General features: G+C 44.3%; 1 protein-coding gene across 1 annotated transcript in view; it reads right to left on the bottom strand.

Moving 5' to 3' along the window:
• Positions 1 to 882: 882 nt before the first annotated feature.
• The window catches only part of LOC120064149 (anosmin-1-like), a 55,131-nt gene continuing 35,179 nt past the window's right edge, over positions 883 to 20,834 (bottom strand). Inside the window, exons 3-14 of the mRNA XM_039014522.1 lie at positions 20,058 to 20,120; positions 19,413 to 19,635; positions 15,346 to 15,530; positions 14,782 to 14,911; positions 12,002 to 12,207; positions 10,736 to 10,883; positions 10,344 to 10,487; positions 7,048 to 7,136; positions 4,004 to 4,175; positions 3,540 to 3,757; positions 2,321 to 2,462; positions 883 to 2,072 (exon numbers count right to left, since the gene is read on the bottom strand). Coding sequence (XP_038870450.1) covers positions 2,014 to 2,072; positions 2,321 to 2,462; positions 3,540 to 3,757; positions 4,004 to 4,175; positions 7,048 to 7,136; positions 10,344 to 10,487; positions 10,736 to 10,883; positions 12,002 to 12,207; positions 14,782 to 14,911; positions 15,346 to 15,530; positions 19,413 to 19,635; positions 20,058 to 20,120 — 1,779 coding nt within the window. The 3' untranslated portion in view covers positions 883 to 2,013. The remainder of the gene's footprint in view (positions 2,073 to 2,320; positions 2,463 to 3,539; positions 3,758 to 4,003; positions 4,176 to 7,047; positions 7,137 to 10,343; positions 10,488 to 10,735; positions 10,884 to 12,001; positions 12,208 to 14,781; positions 14,912 to 15,345; positions 15,531 to 19,412; positions 19,636 to 20,057; positions 20,121 to 20,834) is intronic.

Below are 20,834 nucleotides of genomic sequence, written 5' to 3'. Positions count from 1 at the left end.
GTAATAGATCCCATAATAGCTTGAGACCATACCATTGTATAAAACCCATATGCAGAGAACACTTAGCGGTCTGTGGGAGAGCTACAGTAAATCGGCTGTCTGTCAGTTGAGTATATGAAAAGCAAACCAGAATTTGAGGTCTAAAACAGCACTGTAGACATTACAAGGGACATAAGGGCTAACCAAGTGTAACATGCTGCGTCGTCCAAAACAAATGTCAGGATGTCCAGACTATGTAAAACTACATCAGTCAACAGACTTGGCCAGCGCTGATGGGTGTTGTATGGGTGTTACTGGCACAACAAGCGTAGAAGGTATGAGTCAGCCGCAGACAGCTGACTAACTCGTCACAGCCAACAAATAACCATTAAGTAGCGCTAGCATCTGTGAGGTATGATTAATATCAAAACTCAAGGAAAACACCTCAAACCTCTGGCCTATCCCAATTTTAGTCGATTTCACACAGTTTACTGTATTCTCTCTCATACCAGAATAATTTAAGTACTCACAAAAATGTCAACATTCCACAGCGTATTGAAAAAGTGAAGGGATTGAGACAAAAAGGATTTAAAGCTGTTCAAATACAAACAGCACACTTTACGCAACTGGCAGGGCACAATACTGTAGTCTAAAGGAGAGTATTATGTCCAGGGCACCCAACTCCAGCCATGGCTTGCTGGTAAGCTCTGAATGACCTGTTTATCTGGGGAGATCAGTGAATATGTTGTGTTGGAGTCTGGCGTTATGGACTACACAGCCAACATAAGCACCAGTATCTGCCAAATAGTCCAATGTTTAGACAATATACACTATTTGATATTGACTCCTCACAGCAATTTTAATTAAGCGGATAAAGCATAAGGAATAGGTTAAGGATTATTTTATTACTTACCAGTTTGTACAGTTTCTACCATGGAAAAATAACATGTAACATGAGACTATATTTACAATTCCATTTTTACAAAATGTCTTTACAAGATGTTTTGCCGGTTCAAAAACACTAGACTAAAACACAACACAAACACAAATCAAACTTTGTAATACACACACAAATAAATAGACATTCACTGACTGTTCCACAACAAATATTTCTACAGTCAAGAACATAAAATTCCATAATTTCCACATAAAAGTTATAATTTCATTAATAAACATGACATATTATTCCCCATATAATTATCTGTTAATGAAACATTGCTAACATATCCAAAAGAGGTAACAGACATGTTCATGCCTACAGAACACTAACGTTTGACATGCAAAACCATTACAAGCATTCAATTTGAAGCTTGTAATTTATTTACAGTTTAAATTCAAATGTACTTCTACATGCAACATACTATGAGAAATATTCTGGGTTAAACTACACTGGTTTTAGTTACATTATTCATCAGTACATAGCGTATGTCTAAGCGACATCTTTTTACTTGGTAAAACAAAATAAATAGGTGAACACGCGCCTTCCTCAATGAATACATGATTGTGTTTTACAATTGTATGCCGTTCTCTCCACTGTTATTAACGTGTCTTCAGTTTAGTTACCATGATATTCAAACAAAATGTGATTTACTTTTTTCTTGTCCTTTTATAATCTAACAATCTTTGAGTTCTAGATATACAAAGATATACAATTGGAATTGATAATATACTGTTGCTTTGTTATTGTTTCTATTGGAAGAAACAGTTTGAGAATTCCTAAACTCCTTAACCAACTTAGTCTTAGTGTCCCATAAATAACAGGAGAATGAACCAACCAGACCTAAAGAAAAGAGTCCTACATATCAGTATGCATCTAACCGTATGGTGCAGAGAGTCCAGTCAGTGGATGGAATCAGGAAGGACTGAGGGAAAGCATATGCTGTGCAGCCTGAAGATGAACCCATTTCACATAGGTTGGGGTCAGATTTCATGGTCTGCTGTGTTGCTGTTTGGTTCCACACTGTATTCCCTCCCTGGGTGAAGGTGCTGAGAGACATTGGTTCCTGTCCCACTGGGTCTGATGGGTCAGGGGTCTCAATGTCTCTCCGCTGAGGACTTCTGGTGATGTGGATGGTGCTGCCTGAGTCTGGGTCCTACAACACACAAAATACATGTCAATTTCAGTTCCTAATGGTACTACAGAATAATGATCAAAATAGAGTAATGTGTGGTCATGCAAGAAATATACTGGTCATTGATGACCTCAGAAGATGTCACTGGAGAGTCACAGATTTGCTCAAATGAGCTATGGTATCTCTGTTTAAATCTAGCTGGACACAGTCATGTGGCTCACTAGAGGAGAGCAACAGTTGTAGTCAGTGGTCAGTGAGTTGGTACTTACGGTGTTGAAGGACTGGTAACACACTTGGGGTCTGGAAGGTCTTAATGGTGGCAGGACCCTCACCTCCTGACGTTATCACCTGGACCTCCAGTCTGTAGTACGTGGCTGGCCGCAGGTTAGACACCACCAGCAGACTATGGTCCTGAAAGGGTTAACAGCACAAGAGAAGACCATTAACCCTCGTTGGTGCCACTGTAGAAAACATTATTTGACATACCAAATGTTGTATGTAAGAAGCATTCAGACAAGGATAAATCAAAGTTGATCTACTTTTTGGGGTCAAGAACTCACACTAATGACATTTTCTATCAGCTTCCATTTTCTTTTGTGAAACATATTCTACAACTGTAAAGGATTTGAGCAGCAATGTTGTATCAACTTTTAATTGTCCTCCAAGACTGGCTGAATACCTTTCTCACAGGCAGACAGTTGTTTAAAGCTTTAATCTTGGTTGGACTTCAGGGCTAGTATCACTTTCTGGTACCTGTATAACTTTTTTCACATAGAAGTCTAGAGTTTTTGTCCGTTCTGATGTTAACATGTTGAATTATCTGTTAGGTAAACCTGGGCTATATCCCATCCACCATCTGCTCTCTATTCAGCCACAGAGATAAATAAACACATCTTCTGTTTTCTCTCTTTCCCTGCCTGATAAACTGAGTGTAGTGATGAGTGTTTTTATTTTTAGAGCTGCGAGCGGCTCACTGGGTGGCGCAGACAGGCGGAACGTGTTGTTGATCGATTAGATTATGTAAAACAGTGGGTTTTTCAGCACGCTCATACAGGATGAAAGAGGAAGCAGGGAAGGTAGATGAAACACAGGAGGAGGAGAACTTCTAACGGGACCCCTCCCTCAGATCTCTGTGTATGATTGCACACCACTGCTTATCTAGTTCTTCATGTAAAGAGGGCAATGCAGTGTATCCTTAAAATACCTCCACTCCTGGCAAGCATTGTATAATGAAATGCTGAAGATCACACTTATTTTTTCAGCACACAGAGGGCAGTGTCCCTGGGAAAAGTACAATATATTCTTGATAACATTTTCCTTCAAATTCTTGCGAAGCTTTTGTGTCCTACAGCAAAAGCAAATACATTACAATAGCCACTTCCTGGTATAACCAATTCTAAAGTGAATGACTGCATGTACCTTTCCAAACAAGAATTATCGCTACAGGAATAATAGTTATTTGAATATAACGGAGTTGAATAGACTTACTGGAGGCAGGATCTGGGACTGGGAGATGATGCTGTTGGGCAGGCTGTTTTGTCGGCTCTCAGTGGTGACCTCGGCCCAGGTGACCTGGAAGCCTGTGATTCGTTGATGGGCCAGGATCTGTGACACCCGCCACAGAAAGTTGCCCGTGACGTTTCCCTCGTGGATGGAGAAGGACGCCGTCAGATTCTCCGACTTAGCCAACACTTTGGGAAGTGGGGCTGCAGAGAGAGATCGGAATAACTATGTTGAAAAACACTCGTCTGATGGACATGTATTCTTGGCATAATGTAAACTGTAAGTGCTAGGCTGGGAAGAAAGTCATAGTAAATAAATAAGGCAAAAATCTACTATAACATGAGAAGAAGCCTCTTTCAACAACCGTGTAGAGAGTCGGGCACATAATGCAACATGATAATAAGAGTTTGAACATAACATGACCTGGTTGTACTGGGCAGCTGACTCACCTTCCTCCCCAGGACAGGGGATGTGTTTGTGGCTCTTGCTCCTGATGGTGGTGCAGGACGGGGTGAGGAAGGTGGTGCTCTCGTCCTTGGCGCGCCTCTTGGACTTGAGCATGTGAACAGTGACTTTGTACTTGCAGGAGAAGAGCAGGCCTGGGAGGTTGATGTAGTTCTCCTGAGCCAAGAGACACATTAAACGTTCAGAGCCCTGACATGATATCGCCCAGGTCACGTCCCAGGAAACCACCACAGATAATTAAATACATGGAGCCAAGAGAGGATCAGGTTCCCTCCCTATGCCCTGGAACATGGCCCACATTACTGAACCACTTTGAACATTCACATGTTAGGTGTTAACCCACTAGTCCTCCATTCAAACTACAATGAAAAAAATATTAGATTATTTTGATGGGTTCCAAGTGTAACACAAATATAAAAGGAGGTATCTGATAAAGACGAGGGGACAAGAATGCATTTCGGGGTCATTTGAAACGAAAATGACATGTTAAATGAATTATTCCAGAATTTTTTTCCAGGAAACATGAAGATTTCCTGCTGAGTGGCTGATCTTTTTTATTATGATTTCTTCAAATTAAAACAACAATACAATATAATATGAATGGCCGCTCCCATCAGTCTGTTCATTGGGTGAGCTCGTCCCCAGACGCCAGCAGGGCAAAGCCCCCGCCCCGAAGGGATTTTCCAATGGCGGGAAGGACCAAGCCCCGCCCAACGCCCGGGAGGGCATGGAAGCGAGCATACCCAACGCCCGGGAGGGCATGGAAGCGAGCATACCCAACGCCCGGGAGGGCATGGAAGCGAGCATACCCAACCACCAGGACCAGCACACACACTGCTCACAGCGTGAAACCAAAACACAAAACAGAACTAAATGCAAAACATACAATAAATCACATCCCCACCCTCACACCTGATTGGAGGACCTCAAACATGATACTGTGCATGTGTGTATGTATTTATTCCCACACTCATTAATTACAACCTTCAGATAGCCACAGATCAACCCATCTTTCTCATTAAATCATCATTCTACCATTTCCTCTTGCAATACATAACTTCATTCTACCACGGTGTCTCACCAGGGACTTCAAACTCTCCATCTGCAACATTTCAGTCCAAATGTTCCCAAAAATAAACATTTTACCCAAGAGCACAATGATATTTCCTATTGACTGACTGTGGTCCAACCGGGCTCTGATAGTATGACTTAACAATCATTCCTGGACCCGACTCCAAATACAAGCCACCGATGGACAGTACCAAAAGATGTGTTCAATTGCTTCGGTTTCCTCGTGGCATAGTCTGCACAAGGCTGACTGAATCTTTTCATAGTCTGCACAAGGCTGACTGACTCTTTTCATAGTCTGCACAAGGCTGACTGACTCTTTTCATAGTCTGCACAAGGCTGACTGACTCTTTTCATAGTCTGCACAAGGCTGACTGACTCTTTTCATAGTCTGCACAAGGCTGACACTCTTTTTGTAGCAAGAATTTTATATAATAGCTTAAATTGAAAAGAAAGGATTGATGTGTCAATTGTTGTTTTGTATATCAGTTCATAAACCCGATGCCATGGTATTGGGACATCGTAAATCTGTTCCCAACCATCTTGAACTTTATGTGGCATAGTTGTTAACCCTCTTGACCGTAAGTGAAACTGACACATTTTACATTGGTCATTTTAAGCCATTTATGATTAAAACATTTTGGCAGACAAACTAATTATCTCTTTTCTATTTAAGTAATTGCCTCTTTCATTTTTGTGACAGAACTGCGAAGAGTTGTTATCATTTTGTATTGAGCATACATCTCCATACACCTTGATTAACTGCTTGTATGACAATTTTAACATAGTTGTTTCCAATGTACATTATAAACATGATACCTTATACTATACATTATCTTGAAAACATTGGTTTACCCTCTATCAGTACATTGAAGCCATATTATTTGCTGTAATAAATGTTCTGCCTCTTCTGGAGGATAACATTTGAATTGTAGCCAACTCTGTATGGCTTCATTTAAAAAGGAGGATACTTTAAACAGGGTTCTATTGTCAATCCACCGAAAATTGATGGTTTTAATCTGTATAACAGCAAAGAGACCACTTTTAAGGATTGGACGTGCCTCTCTTAGTGGCTCACTGGAATTAAATCTTCCATTTGTAATAATGACATTCTACACTAATAGTCGTGAACTCAGAGGGCGAGTGTTCTCTCTCTGATATGCAACAGCCCTGATTAAAAATGAACCAAGGCGCCATGTTCACACACAAGAGACAAGGACAGCGCTGTGCTGGAATCCTTCCCAGGGACCTATAGAAAAAGGATGTGTATTTCCTAGCAACCAGAGAAGGGCTCCCTGAAGAATGTGTTGCTTGCCAGGCCTATGCCATCCTGGAACAGCGCTGAGTTCAATCAGCCCCCCCCCCCCCCCCCCCCCCCCCCCCCCCACACACACACACACACACACCCAGCCCCTGCACCCAATGTGCTCATGCTGGGGGTGCATGGTCCATCATTCCCGAAAACATTGTTTTAGTACAGCGCACCATGTTTGGGCAGTGCACCATGTTTGACCACACCGACTGAGTCATAATCAAAACAACAGTCGCTGATTTACCCGCTGCAAAGCTGCACAGCAGGACTGAGGCGCTGAGTGGGGCCCTTTTCTTTACACGAGATGTCTTTTCTTAGTGCCAGACAAAAGGCTGGCGGGCACTTTGCATACCACTGAGTTGTAGGGCTGTGACGATACCAGCATCGCTATATTTTTTCCTTGACAAAAATGAAAACACAAAGCAGACCAAACTCTTTGGTCCTTTAAAAACCTACTGTACGTCAAATATATTGGAAAATAAATACATGTGACTCTCGGTGACAACATGATGTTTGGTTCCGACACTAGAGCTGCTTTCCTAAAGAAATTAAATCTGCTTCATGTTTTGAACAAGACACAGCCACACACACACACTTGGAGCAATGACTGTACTTTGATAGAAGGATGATTTGGGGTATGAGACAGACCTGTGTGACTGACTTCTCTGGTCCTCTGGTCTCGTTGTGACTGCAGTACTCAGGCATCCACTGGACATGGTAACGACTCACCAAAGGATCTGGGAGTAGAGGAGGAAGAGAGATGAGAGTAGTCAATGACCTGGTGCAAAAACAACAAAGAACCCGATGACAAAGACAATATCAGACATGATACTTGCTTGTTGGATAAAATGATCTTATCGTATAATACATTATCTTACAATAACACCCAGTCAGACTGTCTGAGTACTCTCTATTAGTGTCCCACCATCAGTCTGATCTTATCAGGCATTAACAGATGCTGCTGATACACTAGCTGGTGAAACGCATTAAAACCCGATTCTTACATTTCCTACTGTGACTCATCTCAACGTGACATTAATGTCAACATAATAAAATAAGAAATAAAAAACTAAATACGTACATTCAAATATTTCTCCTAAATGTTGTGTTGAATCATCTCATCAGCGGAACGTGGCCATGTTTAAAGGCCTACCCTCAGCAATGCTGAACCAGCGCCAGTCTCAAACCCCGGGTCCCAGCCCCAGTTCGCTTCATTACTAAACCGTAGACCCTCATTGGCTAATCAGCGCTGTTTATGCTCCCATTGCCCCCTGATATTTTACAGGAATTATTATTCATCTGGCTGTGTGCGTTCAGATGTGAAATTATACTTCTCCGATTAATAATTGAGTTACGCTGTGTTAGCCCTTGGCAGGGGCCTGGATTGCGGTCGGGAGATAAAAGGAGGCCTTTGAAGGTTTCGACACGGATTTGGCGTGCTCAGCCTCCCAGCAGTTTGGAAGCAGAAGAGAGGAATTAAGGGGAAGCGGGAAATTAGGGGAAAATAAACAAGATATGCGTAGCCGAGCTGACAGAGAAGAAGAGGTACGTAAAAAAATGGAAGGAACATTAAATCAGGTATAGAGCAGCGCGGCAGAGTTACATAAATCAAGGCTGAGAGCTCGCCTCAGAAGTCTACTGATCACCGTCGCTACTGTCTGTCTGTGTGTGTGTCTGTGTGTCAGGCAGTGATCCACTATCTCACCCTCTGAGACAGTCCTTTATAAACCTATGTCTCATGAAACAGTACAGATAGACATTCCTACTTGACCAGATGTGTCCCAATGTTGAGCTGCCTCAGAATGAGCGAGTGCAGTAATCAGCAGCGTTGAGTTAATCTGTCCCTCAGTCTGAAGTTCTGAACACAGTCTGATGAAGAGAAACCTGATCCTAGGCTATCAGGGACCAGGTTTCTCTCTCTCGCTCTCTTTCTTCCAGTATAACCCGGGTGGTCAGACGCAGACCGAGAGGCAGACCCAAAGGCAGGCATCCATCATCAGCCCAGTTAGAGGCTGAGTCTGAGCCCACCACACCATCACCCTGTCAGACTAGGACTGCTGCAGCGTAGTGTAGTGTAGTCATCCCGCCAGGCTAGTCCATGGAGCGAGCCCAGAACTAACTCCACAACACTGGGACTGAAAGCTTAGCCGACCCAGTCACAATCACTCAGCCTCCGGAGCCCGGGCCAGCCCTGCTAATCACTCTGGACCAGGAATACTTCCGTCTCTTCTCGGTCTCTTTCTCTCTCTGCGACTCAGCAGATGGCTTCTCCATCAGAAGCACCACTGGGCCTCTCCTCTCCTCAGCCAGGCCAGCCTGGGCATTCCTGCCTCCACTCTGTGGAGTTTGGCTTGGCGATGACATACACTACCGTTCAAAAGTTTGGGGTCACTTAGAAATGTCCTTGTTTTTGAAAGAAAAGCAAATTTTTTTGTCCATTAAAATAACATCAAATGAATCAGAAATACAGTGTAGACATTGTTAATGTTGTAAATGACTATTGTAGCTGGAAACGGTAGATTTGTTATGGAAAATCTACATCGGTATACAGAGGCCCATTATCAGCAACCATCACTCCTGTGTTCCAACGGCACATTATGTTAGCTAATCCAAGTTTAGCATTTTAAAAGGCTAATTGATCATTAGAAAACCCTTTTGTAACTATGTTAGCACAGCAGAAAACTGTTGTTCTGATTAAAGAAGCAATAAAACTGGCCTTCTTTAGACTAGTTGGGTATCTGGAGCATCAGCATTTGTGGGTTCGATTACAGGCTCAAAATGGCCAGAAACAAAGAACTTTCTTCTGAAACTCGTCAGTCTATTCTTAATTTGATAAATTAATGCTATTCCATGTGAGAAATTGCTAAGACACTGAAGATCTCGTACAACACTGTGTACTACTCCCTTCACAGAATAGCGCAAACTGTCTCTAACCAGAATAGAAAGAGGAGTGGGAGGCCCCGGTGCACAACTGAGCAAGAGGACAAGTACATTAGAGTGTCTAGTTTGAAAAAAAGACACCTCGCAAGTCCTCAACTAAAAGCTTCATTAAATAGTACCCTCAAAACACCAGTCTCAACGTCAACAGTGAAGAGGTGACTAGCCTTTTAAAATGAATAACTAACACAATGTGCCATTGGAACACAGGAGTGATGGTTGCTGATAATGGGCCTCTGTACGCCTATGTAGATATTCCATAAAAAAATCTACCGTTTCCAGGTACAATAGTCATTTACAACATTAACAATGTCTACACTGTATTTCTGATCAATTTGATGTTATTTTAATGGACACATTTTTTTGCTTTTCTTTCAAAAACAAGGACATTTCTAAGTGACCCCAAACTTTTGAACGGTAGTGTATATTAGCAACATAACATAGTCCAGTGAATGGGACTTGACTGGCTACCTTTGGAGCACGCCTTTCAAGGTTTCCATATTTTCGTAGGGGAACGTGGTCTAAGGAGTTTGTGGACAATGCTGTGCGGTGAATGTTTTAACTCTTTCATGTCGTCCGTGTGTTTCTGGAGGGTGACGTCAGGTCTTGTAAAACAAAATTGACGGTTTCAACACTAATATATGAGAGAGGGCTCATTTTAACTACAGCTGTCAATAAACCCCAGCATACAGAGCCCCTCTCGTTCCCTGTGTTTACTGTTCTTCAGCTAACAGAACATCCTAGGCCGCCGCTCCTCCTGGTCCACAGTAGATTTAAACTCACCCTGAGCTCTTATTGCCCTTGTCAAAGACAACCCGTTTCATTTAGTTGATCTACAATATCCAGTAGCTTTTCCTACAGATTTAACTAAATTGAGAACCAATCATTTCCCGACATTGATTAGCCAATAAAAGGATGCAGGATGCCTGATGAAGGGCAGAATGATGTGGTAATTACAGTAGGGTCGGTGCCAAGGCCCAAACACGCTACAATAATATGGTACGTACCCCCTCGGTTCTTCCAGTAGATGCGGACCTGTAGCTGGCCGTCCTGGTAGAAGGGTGTGCCCACCTCCAGAGGGCCGGCCGGGCGCTTGCCAAGGGTGGAGCCAACAGGCATCATAACCTCCTCCTTCTTGGACACTGGTTTCACTGGGTTGGAGAAGGAAAAGAGAAGTTATCAGATTTCTAGTCCAGCTAATCTCATAAAATCTCCAAATGCAGCTGAAAGCTCTAATATGGGAAGGTTACAGTATGCTTAAAGATCTATGATCATATCAATAGTTATGCTAATAAATACTGTAAAATGAATTCATAAAAACTATTAAACAGTGTCATTATTTATCACTAAGTCAGATGGGTGCAGCCTTGTTTAGACTCGATGTCCCATGATGTCTTACCAGAGTCATTGTTCTGGGCAGCGGTGCTGAAGTGGAGTGATGCCTTGGAGCTCTTCAGACGCACCTGACCCCAGTAGGTGACTGCCTGCAGCTCCACTGTATAGCTATTGTTAGTCAGCAGGCCCTCCAGATCCACCCAGCTCTGGGCCTGAAATCCCAGAGACAACACCACGTCAACCACAGCCAGAACACAATGTGGCCAGACCACAACCATATCACTCAAACCAGATGACTCAGATCCCTGTCCCAGTCTAGTCCATTTCAGTCCCAGCCCAGGCTAGCCCAGTCCCAGCCGAAGCCAGGTCTGTGGGAATAAGAACCATCCTTATTGGGAACACGTGTGCTGGTCTAAACCAACATGGAGAGAGAAGATAGTAATAGAGTCTTAGGCCTGAGGCTTTACGCTCTGTGTGAGGGAGCAGTGTTATTCCCATCCCCTGGGGCTTCGTTACGGTGTGTTTAGGTCTCAGCATTCCTCCAGCAGCATGAGCCTGATAGGCTCCAGTTATGGACCAGTGCTTGTTTTGATATTCCACCATCAGCAGGTAGCTTTCAAAGCCCTGAGGTGCCAAAGTATCAAAATATATCTGGTGTCTCCCAGCTTTCTCACCTCCATGCCACATCTGCATCTGGTTACCAACACTAATTCCGGATCCTAAGTCAGCACAAGTGGAATGACTGTCTAGACAATAGCGTTTTTGCTTTATTCTTCATAGCGATGCTAAGCTAAACAGACATTTGATACTATTGCACTTGTTAAACCACTTCATTTGACAGCTTGTTAATCGTTATTCAATTAATAAGAAACCACTGGGCTAAAAGACCTTGACTTATCCTCGGTTACCAGTAGTCAATCAAAATAACAGTAACCTTGACAAATATGGGTTAAGTTATCCAAGGAACACATCCCTGTGACACTATCTAGCCGTAAATGAGGAAACCATTAGATGTTATGTTTTCTTTCAAAGCTTAACCAAGCGTTTAAGGGGAATTTAATTTGTTTGAGGAAATAAAACAATAAAAAAGGCCTGCAGTGCGCCGTGCTGCATGAGCGATTACTTTAAGAGTTTATGTATTTAAATGCCTTACGTTTCTGATCTTTTTCCATTGTGGGGCCTGTGGTTCTTATTTACAGTGCAGAGACTAGGGGAGCGAGGCTGAGCTTGAGATGGGTCTGATCCAACCAGCCCATCCAGGCCCTCGGGTGTCTAGCCTCCCAACCTGCAGACACATCACCCAGACGGGAAGAGAAGAGCCGATGCTTACCCCGTTGGTGGTCTTCCTCCTCTTCTTCTTGGACGGCACCAGCGACTTGCCGGGAACTGTCCAGCTCCAGAAGACTTTGTAGTGATGGACGGGGATGTCGGGCTCCGAGGGCAGGGTCCAGTTAAGATGGGCTGTCACCGTCCCCTCAGCACCCAGCGTCATGTTAGTAACACGCAGGCTGGTTGGTCTGGGAGGGGCGGCGGGATCTGGAGAGAGACCAGGAACACAGTACTCTAATGTCATGTAATCCACAGCAGTTCTCCTTCTCTCTCCCCCCAGCTGTTAAGCTTTAATTCAGGGACTGACTGAGGAGGATAATGTTAGACACAGAAAGACTATTGTTTCATAATGGAAGACAGCAAGAGATCATGATAGAGCTGTTTTTGTTTGTACAATTTGGGAACGACCACAAATAACGGCGCCGGCAGAAAAGTGACAGCTGCGATGTGTTTTTGGTGCTAATAAGTGGCTGGAGGCTCACAGACCAATGAAAAAACACAAATCAACAAAATACTGAGATTCATTCAAATGGACGATCACTTAAACCACATTAATGTGTTTATCCTTGCTTAAAATCATATCAGACGTTTGGTTTAATGTGTCTAACCAGGATACATTTGCACCAGTTAAGACAGCTTTGCAGTGTAGCTGAGAGACCAGAATAAGGAGGGGCCCATATGAGAGGCCCAGCCAGTATGATGGTGTAAAGTCATTAGTCCACCACTGACAATCTGTCATGAAATGTTATGACAGGTGTCACGTCTACGACAGCGTTACACAGGACAGAGAGCTCGGCTCAATGGTCACCAAACACATGCTGCTCACTTTCACATTCCATCTTAACTTGAGTCTACCTAGCGTGCATGTGTGTGTGCATCCGAGTGTGTGTGTAAGATGATGTTTCAGAGCTTGTTTAGAGCCTGGTCAGATGGGGTCTGCCCCAGGATTGCTGCCGGCTGCCGCATAGTCAGTACTGATGTCAGGCCAGGGGTCCCAGGCAGGGCCAGGCAGAGGCAGAGGCAGGGCCAGGCAGAGGCAGAGGCAGGGCCAGGCAGAGCCAGGCAGGGCCAGGCAGAGGCAGGGCCAGGCAGAGGCAGGGCCAGGCAGAGGCAGGGCCAGACGCCAGACCAGAGGGAAAGGCCTATTAATGAGAAAATGGAGACTACAGCCCTGTTACTGTTAGCTCAACTCCCCTTTCTTCCTTCTCCCACCTGAAACACATTTGAGGTGGTTTCAAAGCGCAATTGGACGCATCGTTTGAGTGAACCAGCTAATGTTATCCATGCTATATAAATAAGCAGTGAGTTTTTTGCAAATTGCCCAAACAAAGTATGGTGGTGCGAAATTGCAATCAGATGATCAGGCTGAGCTATGTAAGTAACAATGGAATGACAGAATCAATCGCTCATCAAGTGACAGCTCTCATCCATCCATCAGCGTTGTGGGACTGATTGGAGGTCAGTTTCCAGGCCTGCAGTCCTGTTTCCACCTGGTGTCTGGTGATGTCACGCAACCTGTCAGAACACCCAGGGGACTTCATGTTAGAATATAAATGACAAGGAAGGTCATTCAGGCAAGGTACTTTGTTTTGGTTCCCTGGTGAATATTGCACCACAATCTTGTCATAGACTATGTAAAAAAAAATGCCTTCATTACTTCCTCAGCTATTCATATTGAAGATGAAGACAAAGGTGGTCCCTGCTAGACAAAATCTCTACCCAAAGCCATGTTGGTAAAGCAAACACACCACAAGAACTCAGACGAAGGGCCAAATCCGGAGCCAAATCAACTTGATCCCAGTGAACTGCAGAATGTTGCTCACAGCTCTGCCTCTACACCTCAAACCAAACTATCTGCTCTACCTCAGATGAAATCTAGACACAATATTACATTCATAAACCTGTAATCCAGACTAAAGGGTTGTTTAGAGTCATTCAACATAGAAGCACTCAGAGTAGTACAGGCATCAGCACAGTCTCAGCCCACTATCAAACACAATGCTAATCTGTAACACAGATCTGAAGCACTGAGCAGCCTACCTTACCTCATTCTCCCTGGAAGCCAGACAATAACTTACATGCAGTTGAAACCTGCAATATCCTGACTAATTTGGACATATTACATTTTATACGGCTGTAAAGAGGGAAAGCCCCACCTTTGAAGAGTTAAACGTACAAAGGTGTGGTTGCATCGCTATGGAGAAAAGCACATGTTCTGCACGCACAGTGGTTTCTGATGACTTTCTGTGCTCTGTTTGGCATCAGTGTGCATCAATTTCCATTTAGCTCAGAGGACAACTTTAGGGACGGAGGGGCGAGGAATGCTTAATAATCTGACTTAAGGTTCAGGTTTGTTAGGTAGGGGAAAGAAAAAGAAACAGATTACATATGGTTGTGATGGATATTTAAAGACACCGTGCCAAAACCTTTTTGTTATTTGCTTTTAATAAATGTGAGCATTACGGGTGTAATCTTGCAGAATATTCCAGCACAGGAACAATGTTACGTTGGTGGGTGTTTCCCCTCACTGCAGGATTGATTGAATTTCAGGCAAAAGTTAGACACACACACACACACAAACATGCAAAAAAACACAATTTGTCCATGAACAAAATGGGGAAATTGGCCATTACTGAGACAAATCAGGCTGTAATGGATTGTCCCAAAGTCTCCACCTGTTCATAGCCCTTGACTGTAGTAAATGGAAGGATAGGGTGTCACACAGGAACTGAGTAGGGGCCACACACACACAACCCCCACACTCTCCCAGACACAGCCTACCTCTGGAGGAGCGGAAGTGCTTGCTGGGGGCAGTAAACCCGCGGGTCCCGTGTACATTGACGGCAGCCACTCTGAACTGGTACCATCTGCTGGCTCTGATGTCGGCCAGTTGGATGCGCTCCTCTGTAGTCTGAGCGACAGATGGGAGAGAGCAGCCACACAGGGGTTAAAGGTCACACAGGGTCGCAGCTCATGTGAGTGTTGCTGCCACATCAGTCATCTGTCTGTTTCTCTTTGCCAAACTTTCAAAGACACTGCGACTAAGGAATGTGCAACAGTGTGCGACAGTGTGATTGAGTGCAGTGCTTCCACAGCTGTGGAGTACCACCCCGACATTGTTATGTCTCTCTTTTGTGGAGAACATATTATGGTTTAGTTTTAGGGTTGGTTTTTCCACCAAATAATGCATCACTAATTCTTCATCTTCCTAAAAAGCAACCGTGTAATTAATTTAGGATAACTAAACAGGAAATTATTTGATTATAATATACTGTATGTGAATGAAAGAGCAATCCTCCAGCAGCATTGAGGTAGTCAGAGAAGGAGCCTGGTGTGGTGCCCTACCTGTGCCACGGTCTCCCACTCTGTGGCGTCGTCCTCACTGGGGTGGATGCCATAGTTCCAGCGGCGCTGCACCACGTACAGGACAGGCTCCACAGAGATGTTGAACTTAGAGGACCAGCGGATCACCAGGCCTCCGGACGGCTGCTCCACAAACACCAGCTCCTTTCTGGGCTTCAGGGGTGCTCCTGAAAACATTCATTGACATCACTGTGAGACAGAGTTAGGGAGAGAATGGGGCATGACATCATCACTGTGAGTGACTTTAGGCAGAGAGGAAGAGGCGAAGCCAGATGATTTAGATAAGTCCTTTTTTGTATGGAGGTCTATGAGCGTGTCGAATTACGTGATGCTTATTTGAATGAATATAAGTCTCGTAATGTTTAGGCTGTTAATGTACTAACATCACATGGCATTATGGCAACTTTGAGAAAAAACACTTAGTTATGCCTGTTGTTCACACGCGTATCTGCCCTCATTGTCTAGAATTGTCCCACCTGATCTCGCCTGCCTTCAATCATTGAGGACATGTATTTCCATTGTCAGAGCGGTCACTTGGCTATCTTGTCAATATAATAGATCATCTTTGCTTGAGGACAGACATATAACATCATCACTGTGTGACTTTGGGAGAAACATTACAGATTTGAGATTGACAGACACTGTCCGAGACACTGTCCACTGGGTCAATATCATGGTCATTGTGCTGTGACGGACCGTGATATACTCTTGGATAGAGAGAATGTGGTTTACCAGCTGTCTCTTTGGGGAGGAGACAGATAGTTAGCCTCTGGGTATGTGAGGTAGTGGAAAGCCGAGGAGCTTAAATTATCTTCTCTCCATGTCAAAACACACTCAGATGCACACACACACACACACACACACACACACACACGTGTACAATCCATTTGCCTCATTGTCCCTCAGATTCAACCCATTTAAACTCTGTCAATGTGCCCATGTGCGATAAATCCGATTTATTAAGTGCACAGTGTAGGGAAAAGTGAGTGTCCATGACAGACTAACTCTCTCCTGGAGGATTTATTTCAGCTGAGATGTAGTGAGTTGTTGATTGAGCATCGGGCTAAGTGTTAATGAGATGGAGATTGGAAACGCAGCGTTCAGGAGTACAGAAGAACACTGAATAAATCCCACACCTCTCAATAAATCACCTGCCGTTCTCACACACTTACTTACCCAAGGACCTCTCCCCTCGATCTGAGGAGAGCGAGCGCCTAGCGCTGCTCTGTATTCATGAAATGCACACAGTATAAACACACATACTCAAGTCAAAGTAACTGCAAACAAGGTGCTCAAAATAGTGTTGAATTGCCTGTGCTGCATAAGCAGGCTGCTTCAACTTGTTACATCTCTATTGAGTATTTGTAACGTGATTGATTGATACTCATTGTATGCCGGGTGGGAGATGAAGGTGGGCCCATTTGCCAGACACATATAGAGTCAGTCTTGAGTCTCGTAGATAGATGCTCGACACAGAGGAACAGCTGTGTGCCATTGTGCTGAGGTTTCACAGCTCCAGTGTGTGTGTGTGTGTGTGTGTGTGTGTGTGTGTGTGTGTGTGTGTGTGTGTGTGTGTGTGTGAGAGACAAACACAATACCACAGCATTCCTACTCCCTCCGCCATGATTCATCTTCCCTCAGCTACACACACACACACACACATCCCGTCTCTTCATCCAACAACCATCCACACGCAGCAAAGTGACAAACCCTCTCTTAGCTCGCACCCCTACAAAGATGCGAGCTAGATCCCATCCAAGAATCGTACTAACAGGATTCATCTTCCAATGGCCACATGCTTGCTCTGCCCCATCCAAAAAAACATAACCATGAAGTTCGCCTTGATGAACAGTTATCAAGAGCTGAGCATTCATTCATGTATTGTGCATTCCAACAATAACGCTCCTGGATTATAATGCTGAGTGCTCACGCACACACTGTCAAAATGACCTGGCTAATTACAGGGGCCGTAGCAAACAAGCACCAATCAAGGTGGGAGGAACACATCCAACAATACATTCTTCAAAAGGTGATTGTAGTACAATGGCATCCCATAGTCTTCAAACACTGATGAGTGCTCAGTGTCATGCCATGGTTCCCAGAGTCATCAATATACATGGTTACATAGGTCTCTGACGGTTAACAATGAAGATATGCGTCATATTTTACGTGCATCAAATGACTGTCTTTGTTTTGGAGCACAGAGGCGGCAATACATCCATACCCCAGGATGGTCATGCACTGTTCAATCTTTTAAATACATTAGTGGTGTGGAGCTGTGAATGGCTGGGGAGGACGACGGCTGGCTGGCGAGTGTGAGGATCAAGCATCACAGCGTCTCAAGAGGGAGAGAGACCATAAGTAAAGACTGACAGATTTACATAAGGACACGGGCTGAGAACAAGACTGCCTTTCCACACTGGTCTCTCAGTGATCACTATTATGGTGACAGAATAACCATCTATCACAAATGACTGCCAACCCATCATGGCTGAGGGAAAAGGGGGAGAGACATATCTTATTCAAAACTCCACTTTGCTAGTACAGCTTTGAACAAAAAAGAAGACGTTACAGTCTAGTGAGTAGTATGTAATATCACTGGGTTCTATTGATGTCAAGAGAAAAGCTCTACATATGGGACCAAGGCCCTGTAGTCGTCTTCTGTGTATGTGTTCAAAAGACATAACACACACACAATGAGCTCTGCTTTCTACAGCGCACTCTTCCGCTGTCACACACTCGCTGGGGACCTTCACCTGCACACACACACAGGGCACACAAACACACATCTGAGAGCGATCTCCGCGGGGGAAACGCTCCATTTCACCCGGCTCTCGTCAGAATAATGGCTTCCAGCATTATGGATCATCCTGAACACACACTTGTGCACATACAGAAACAATTACTCTCTCCACACTGTGAGCACATAATTACACCTTCAACAATGGAGATCAGGATTGGAATTCAATCATGACTTAAAGCAGACTGCTAATTAAAACATGTGCAAATCTGATACCAATACAGATCAATCATAGGCTGTGTTTGGATTTACAGGACAGTCAACTGTTTGGCTCTATATACGTTTGTCTGTTCTCTATGGTGAATGTATCTAATTGTACAGTATATTCAACTCCTCAATGATACCTCTCCTTTTATCTTTCTCCATCCACACAGGCTGTGAATCTCCAGGCCATGACACTGCCTTTACTGTACATCCATTCTTTCAGAATATATTAATGCATGCTTCAACACACACACCCCCCACACACACACACGTGTGTGTGCACTTCAAAAATAGCCACAGCTCTGTCACTGCATTGCATCAAAGACTGAAAGAGGCAGGTTCCAGTCTTTCCACTGAGCCCAGTTCCACTTCTCCTGCCTTGTTATGGTCCAAGGCTGTCAGCAGCCAGACAGAGTCAGTGTGCTGCTGACAAACACAACTGAAGAAGATCCAGCTTCCATCTCCTGGCCCAGAGGCACTGAGAGAGTCTTCTCTCGCTCTTCCACAATGGGCTGTGCGCTCTCCTCTTGTCTCTGAACATCCAGACACCTCAGGCAGTGACATTAAAACAGTTTTACTGGAGGTCTCCCTCCCTCTCTCTCTCTCTGTGCATCTGTTCTTTTGTGAGCCTAAAGCTGATTTAGAACAATTTCACACACTGGATGTATCATAAAATACAGCATGTACAGAATGTGGGGATTGCGTGGAGACAAAGAAACTCAAGTGAAATATTGGTCTATTTTGAATAAAATTAAATGTATGGTTCACTGCATAGCTAAATGGATTTTGCAGCACTACTAGTGAAACTTGGTATATCGTGCACACACAAACACATACCGCTAAAAAGGCATAGCCTTGCTAAATAATAACCGAAGATGATTTACAATATTCAAGGATAAAAGTTAAAGCACAGAAAGCTACTACTGCATTTGAATAACCGAATATGACAGAGTTCTGTGTACAGTAACTAGCTTTAGTGTTGTACCCAATGATGTCACATACGGCGCCTGTACAGTACATGTCATATTATGATGTGTCATTGTACCTTTGTAGAGGTTCTTGGGGGTCTGACAGGTGTGTCCGCAGCCATTGGAGCAGCACTTCTTGACAGCGGAGCACTCTCCATCCTCCTCACAGCTCTCCACGCAGGCTGCAGCGAAGCCACTGGCCTTCTCAGGGGCCGAGCAGTCCCCCTGTTTCACCCCTTCTACAGACTTCAGGAACTCACAGCTAGTCAAACACTCATAGTGCTTCTTGGGAAAGAGGGGCTGGAGGGTAGAGGGGAACAAGGAGGTGGTAGGAGGAGGAGAAGAGGAGGAGGAGGACGAGGTAGGAGGGGGAGGAGGAAGAGGAAAGGGAAGAGGAGGAGGTGGACAGGAGGAAAGGCAAATGAAAAATGTGTGTCAGGTGACTTGTAGCGTTGAGTGTGCCAGTGCTTGAACTGGCAGGTCAGCGAGCTAACAGGGATTGTCCTGTTTACATTGAACCTGCTGACTAATTTGAGTGGTGAGTAAGTTAAACAGCTTTGATTCAATCTTACACAGAGTGCCATTACATTACAGTAGAGAGAAAAAAAGAGCCTCCACTTTACTTGACGCTCTTCGTTCCCTCAGACTTTCCCCTTATTGAATTTTCCCACTCCAGAGGGAGCACTCAAACTCCGAGGCGGTGGCAATAGTGACATACGTACCTCGCATAAGTCCTGGCACTGATTTTCCTTCAGGTCCCAGGATTCCTTGCAGGGCTCCAGGCACTGTGAAAGGGAGAAGGAAGGGTGTCAGTGCTTCAAAGAGCCAGCCACATTAAAGAGCTTAGTGTGAGCGAAGCCTGAGAGGGTGCTCTCTCTCGCTCTCCCTTGCTCTCTTTCTGTCTCACTCCCTCTCCTCTCTGACTGCCAAGCACCTCACACAGCCACTTCCACATCACAATCAGCATTCACACCTCTTTGTTACAGAATCCCCACATACTTTCAAAGAACATCAACAATTTTCTACAAAAGAAGGTAACAGGCCAAGGGCCAAAGCGGATTCGTTTCAGAATAGAGCAAAGAGCACAGTCGCTGTGACTCCCAAAATCCATTCAATAGCTATAATTTTTTGTCTGGCTCTTCTGCCCTTGACAAATTCCTTACGAAAATGCATCAGCATAACCCCCAACCCCCCCTCACCAGCTCTCTCCTCCACCTCATGTCTGGACCCGATACAGCCTCTCTCTCTACCGCTCTCTCTCCCTCCCAACCTCTTCCAGTTGTACACAGAGAGGACGGTTAATAGATAATACATCCAGTTAAAATGTTCTTGGGATTCCCTTTTCAAACATGTGGAACTTATTTACTGGATGTTTGGCGCGGGCATGGGATCAGAGGATCCTAGAAGAGACTGCAGCGCAAGTCGTTTAGCCCAACATATCGGATGAAGAATTTAAAATGAAAATACACCAATAATGGTCAAATTCCTCTCGCTGTAAA

The sequence above is a fragment of the Salvelinus namaycush genome, chromosome 19, assembly GCF_016432855.1.
Source record: "Salvelinus namaycush isolate Seneca chromosome 19, SaNama_1.0, whole genome shotgun sequence".
Lineage (NCBI taxonomy): Eukaryota > Metazoa > Chordata > Actinopteri > Salmoniformes > Salmonidae > Salvelinus > Salvelinus namaycush.
Note: the sequence above shows the minus strand (reverse complement) of the source record. Positions and strands in the feature narration are given on the sequence as shown.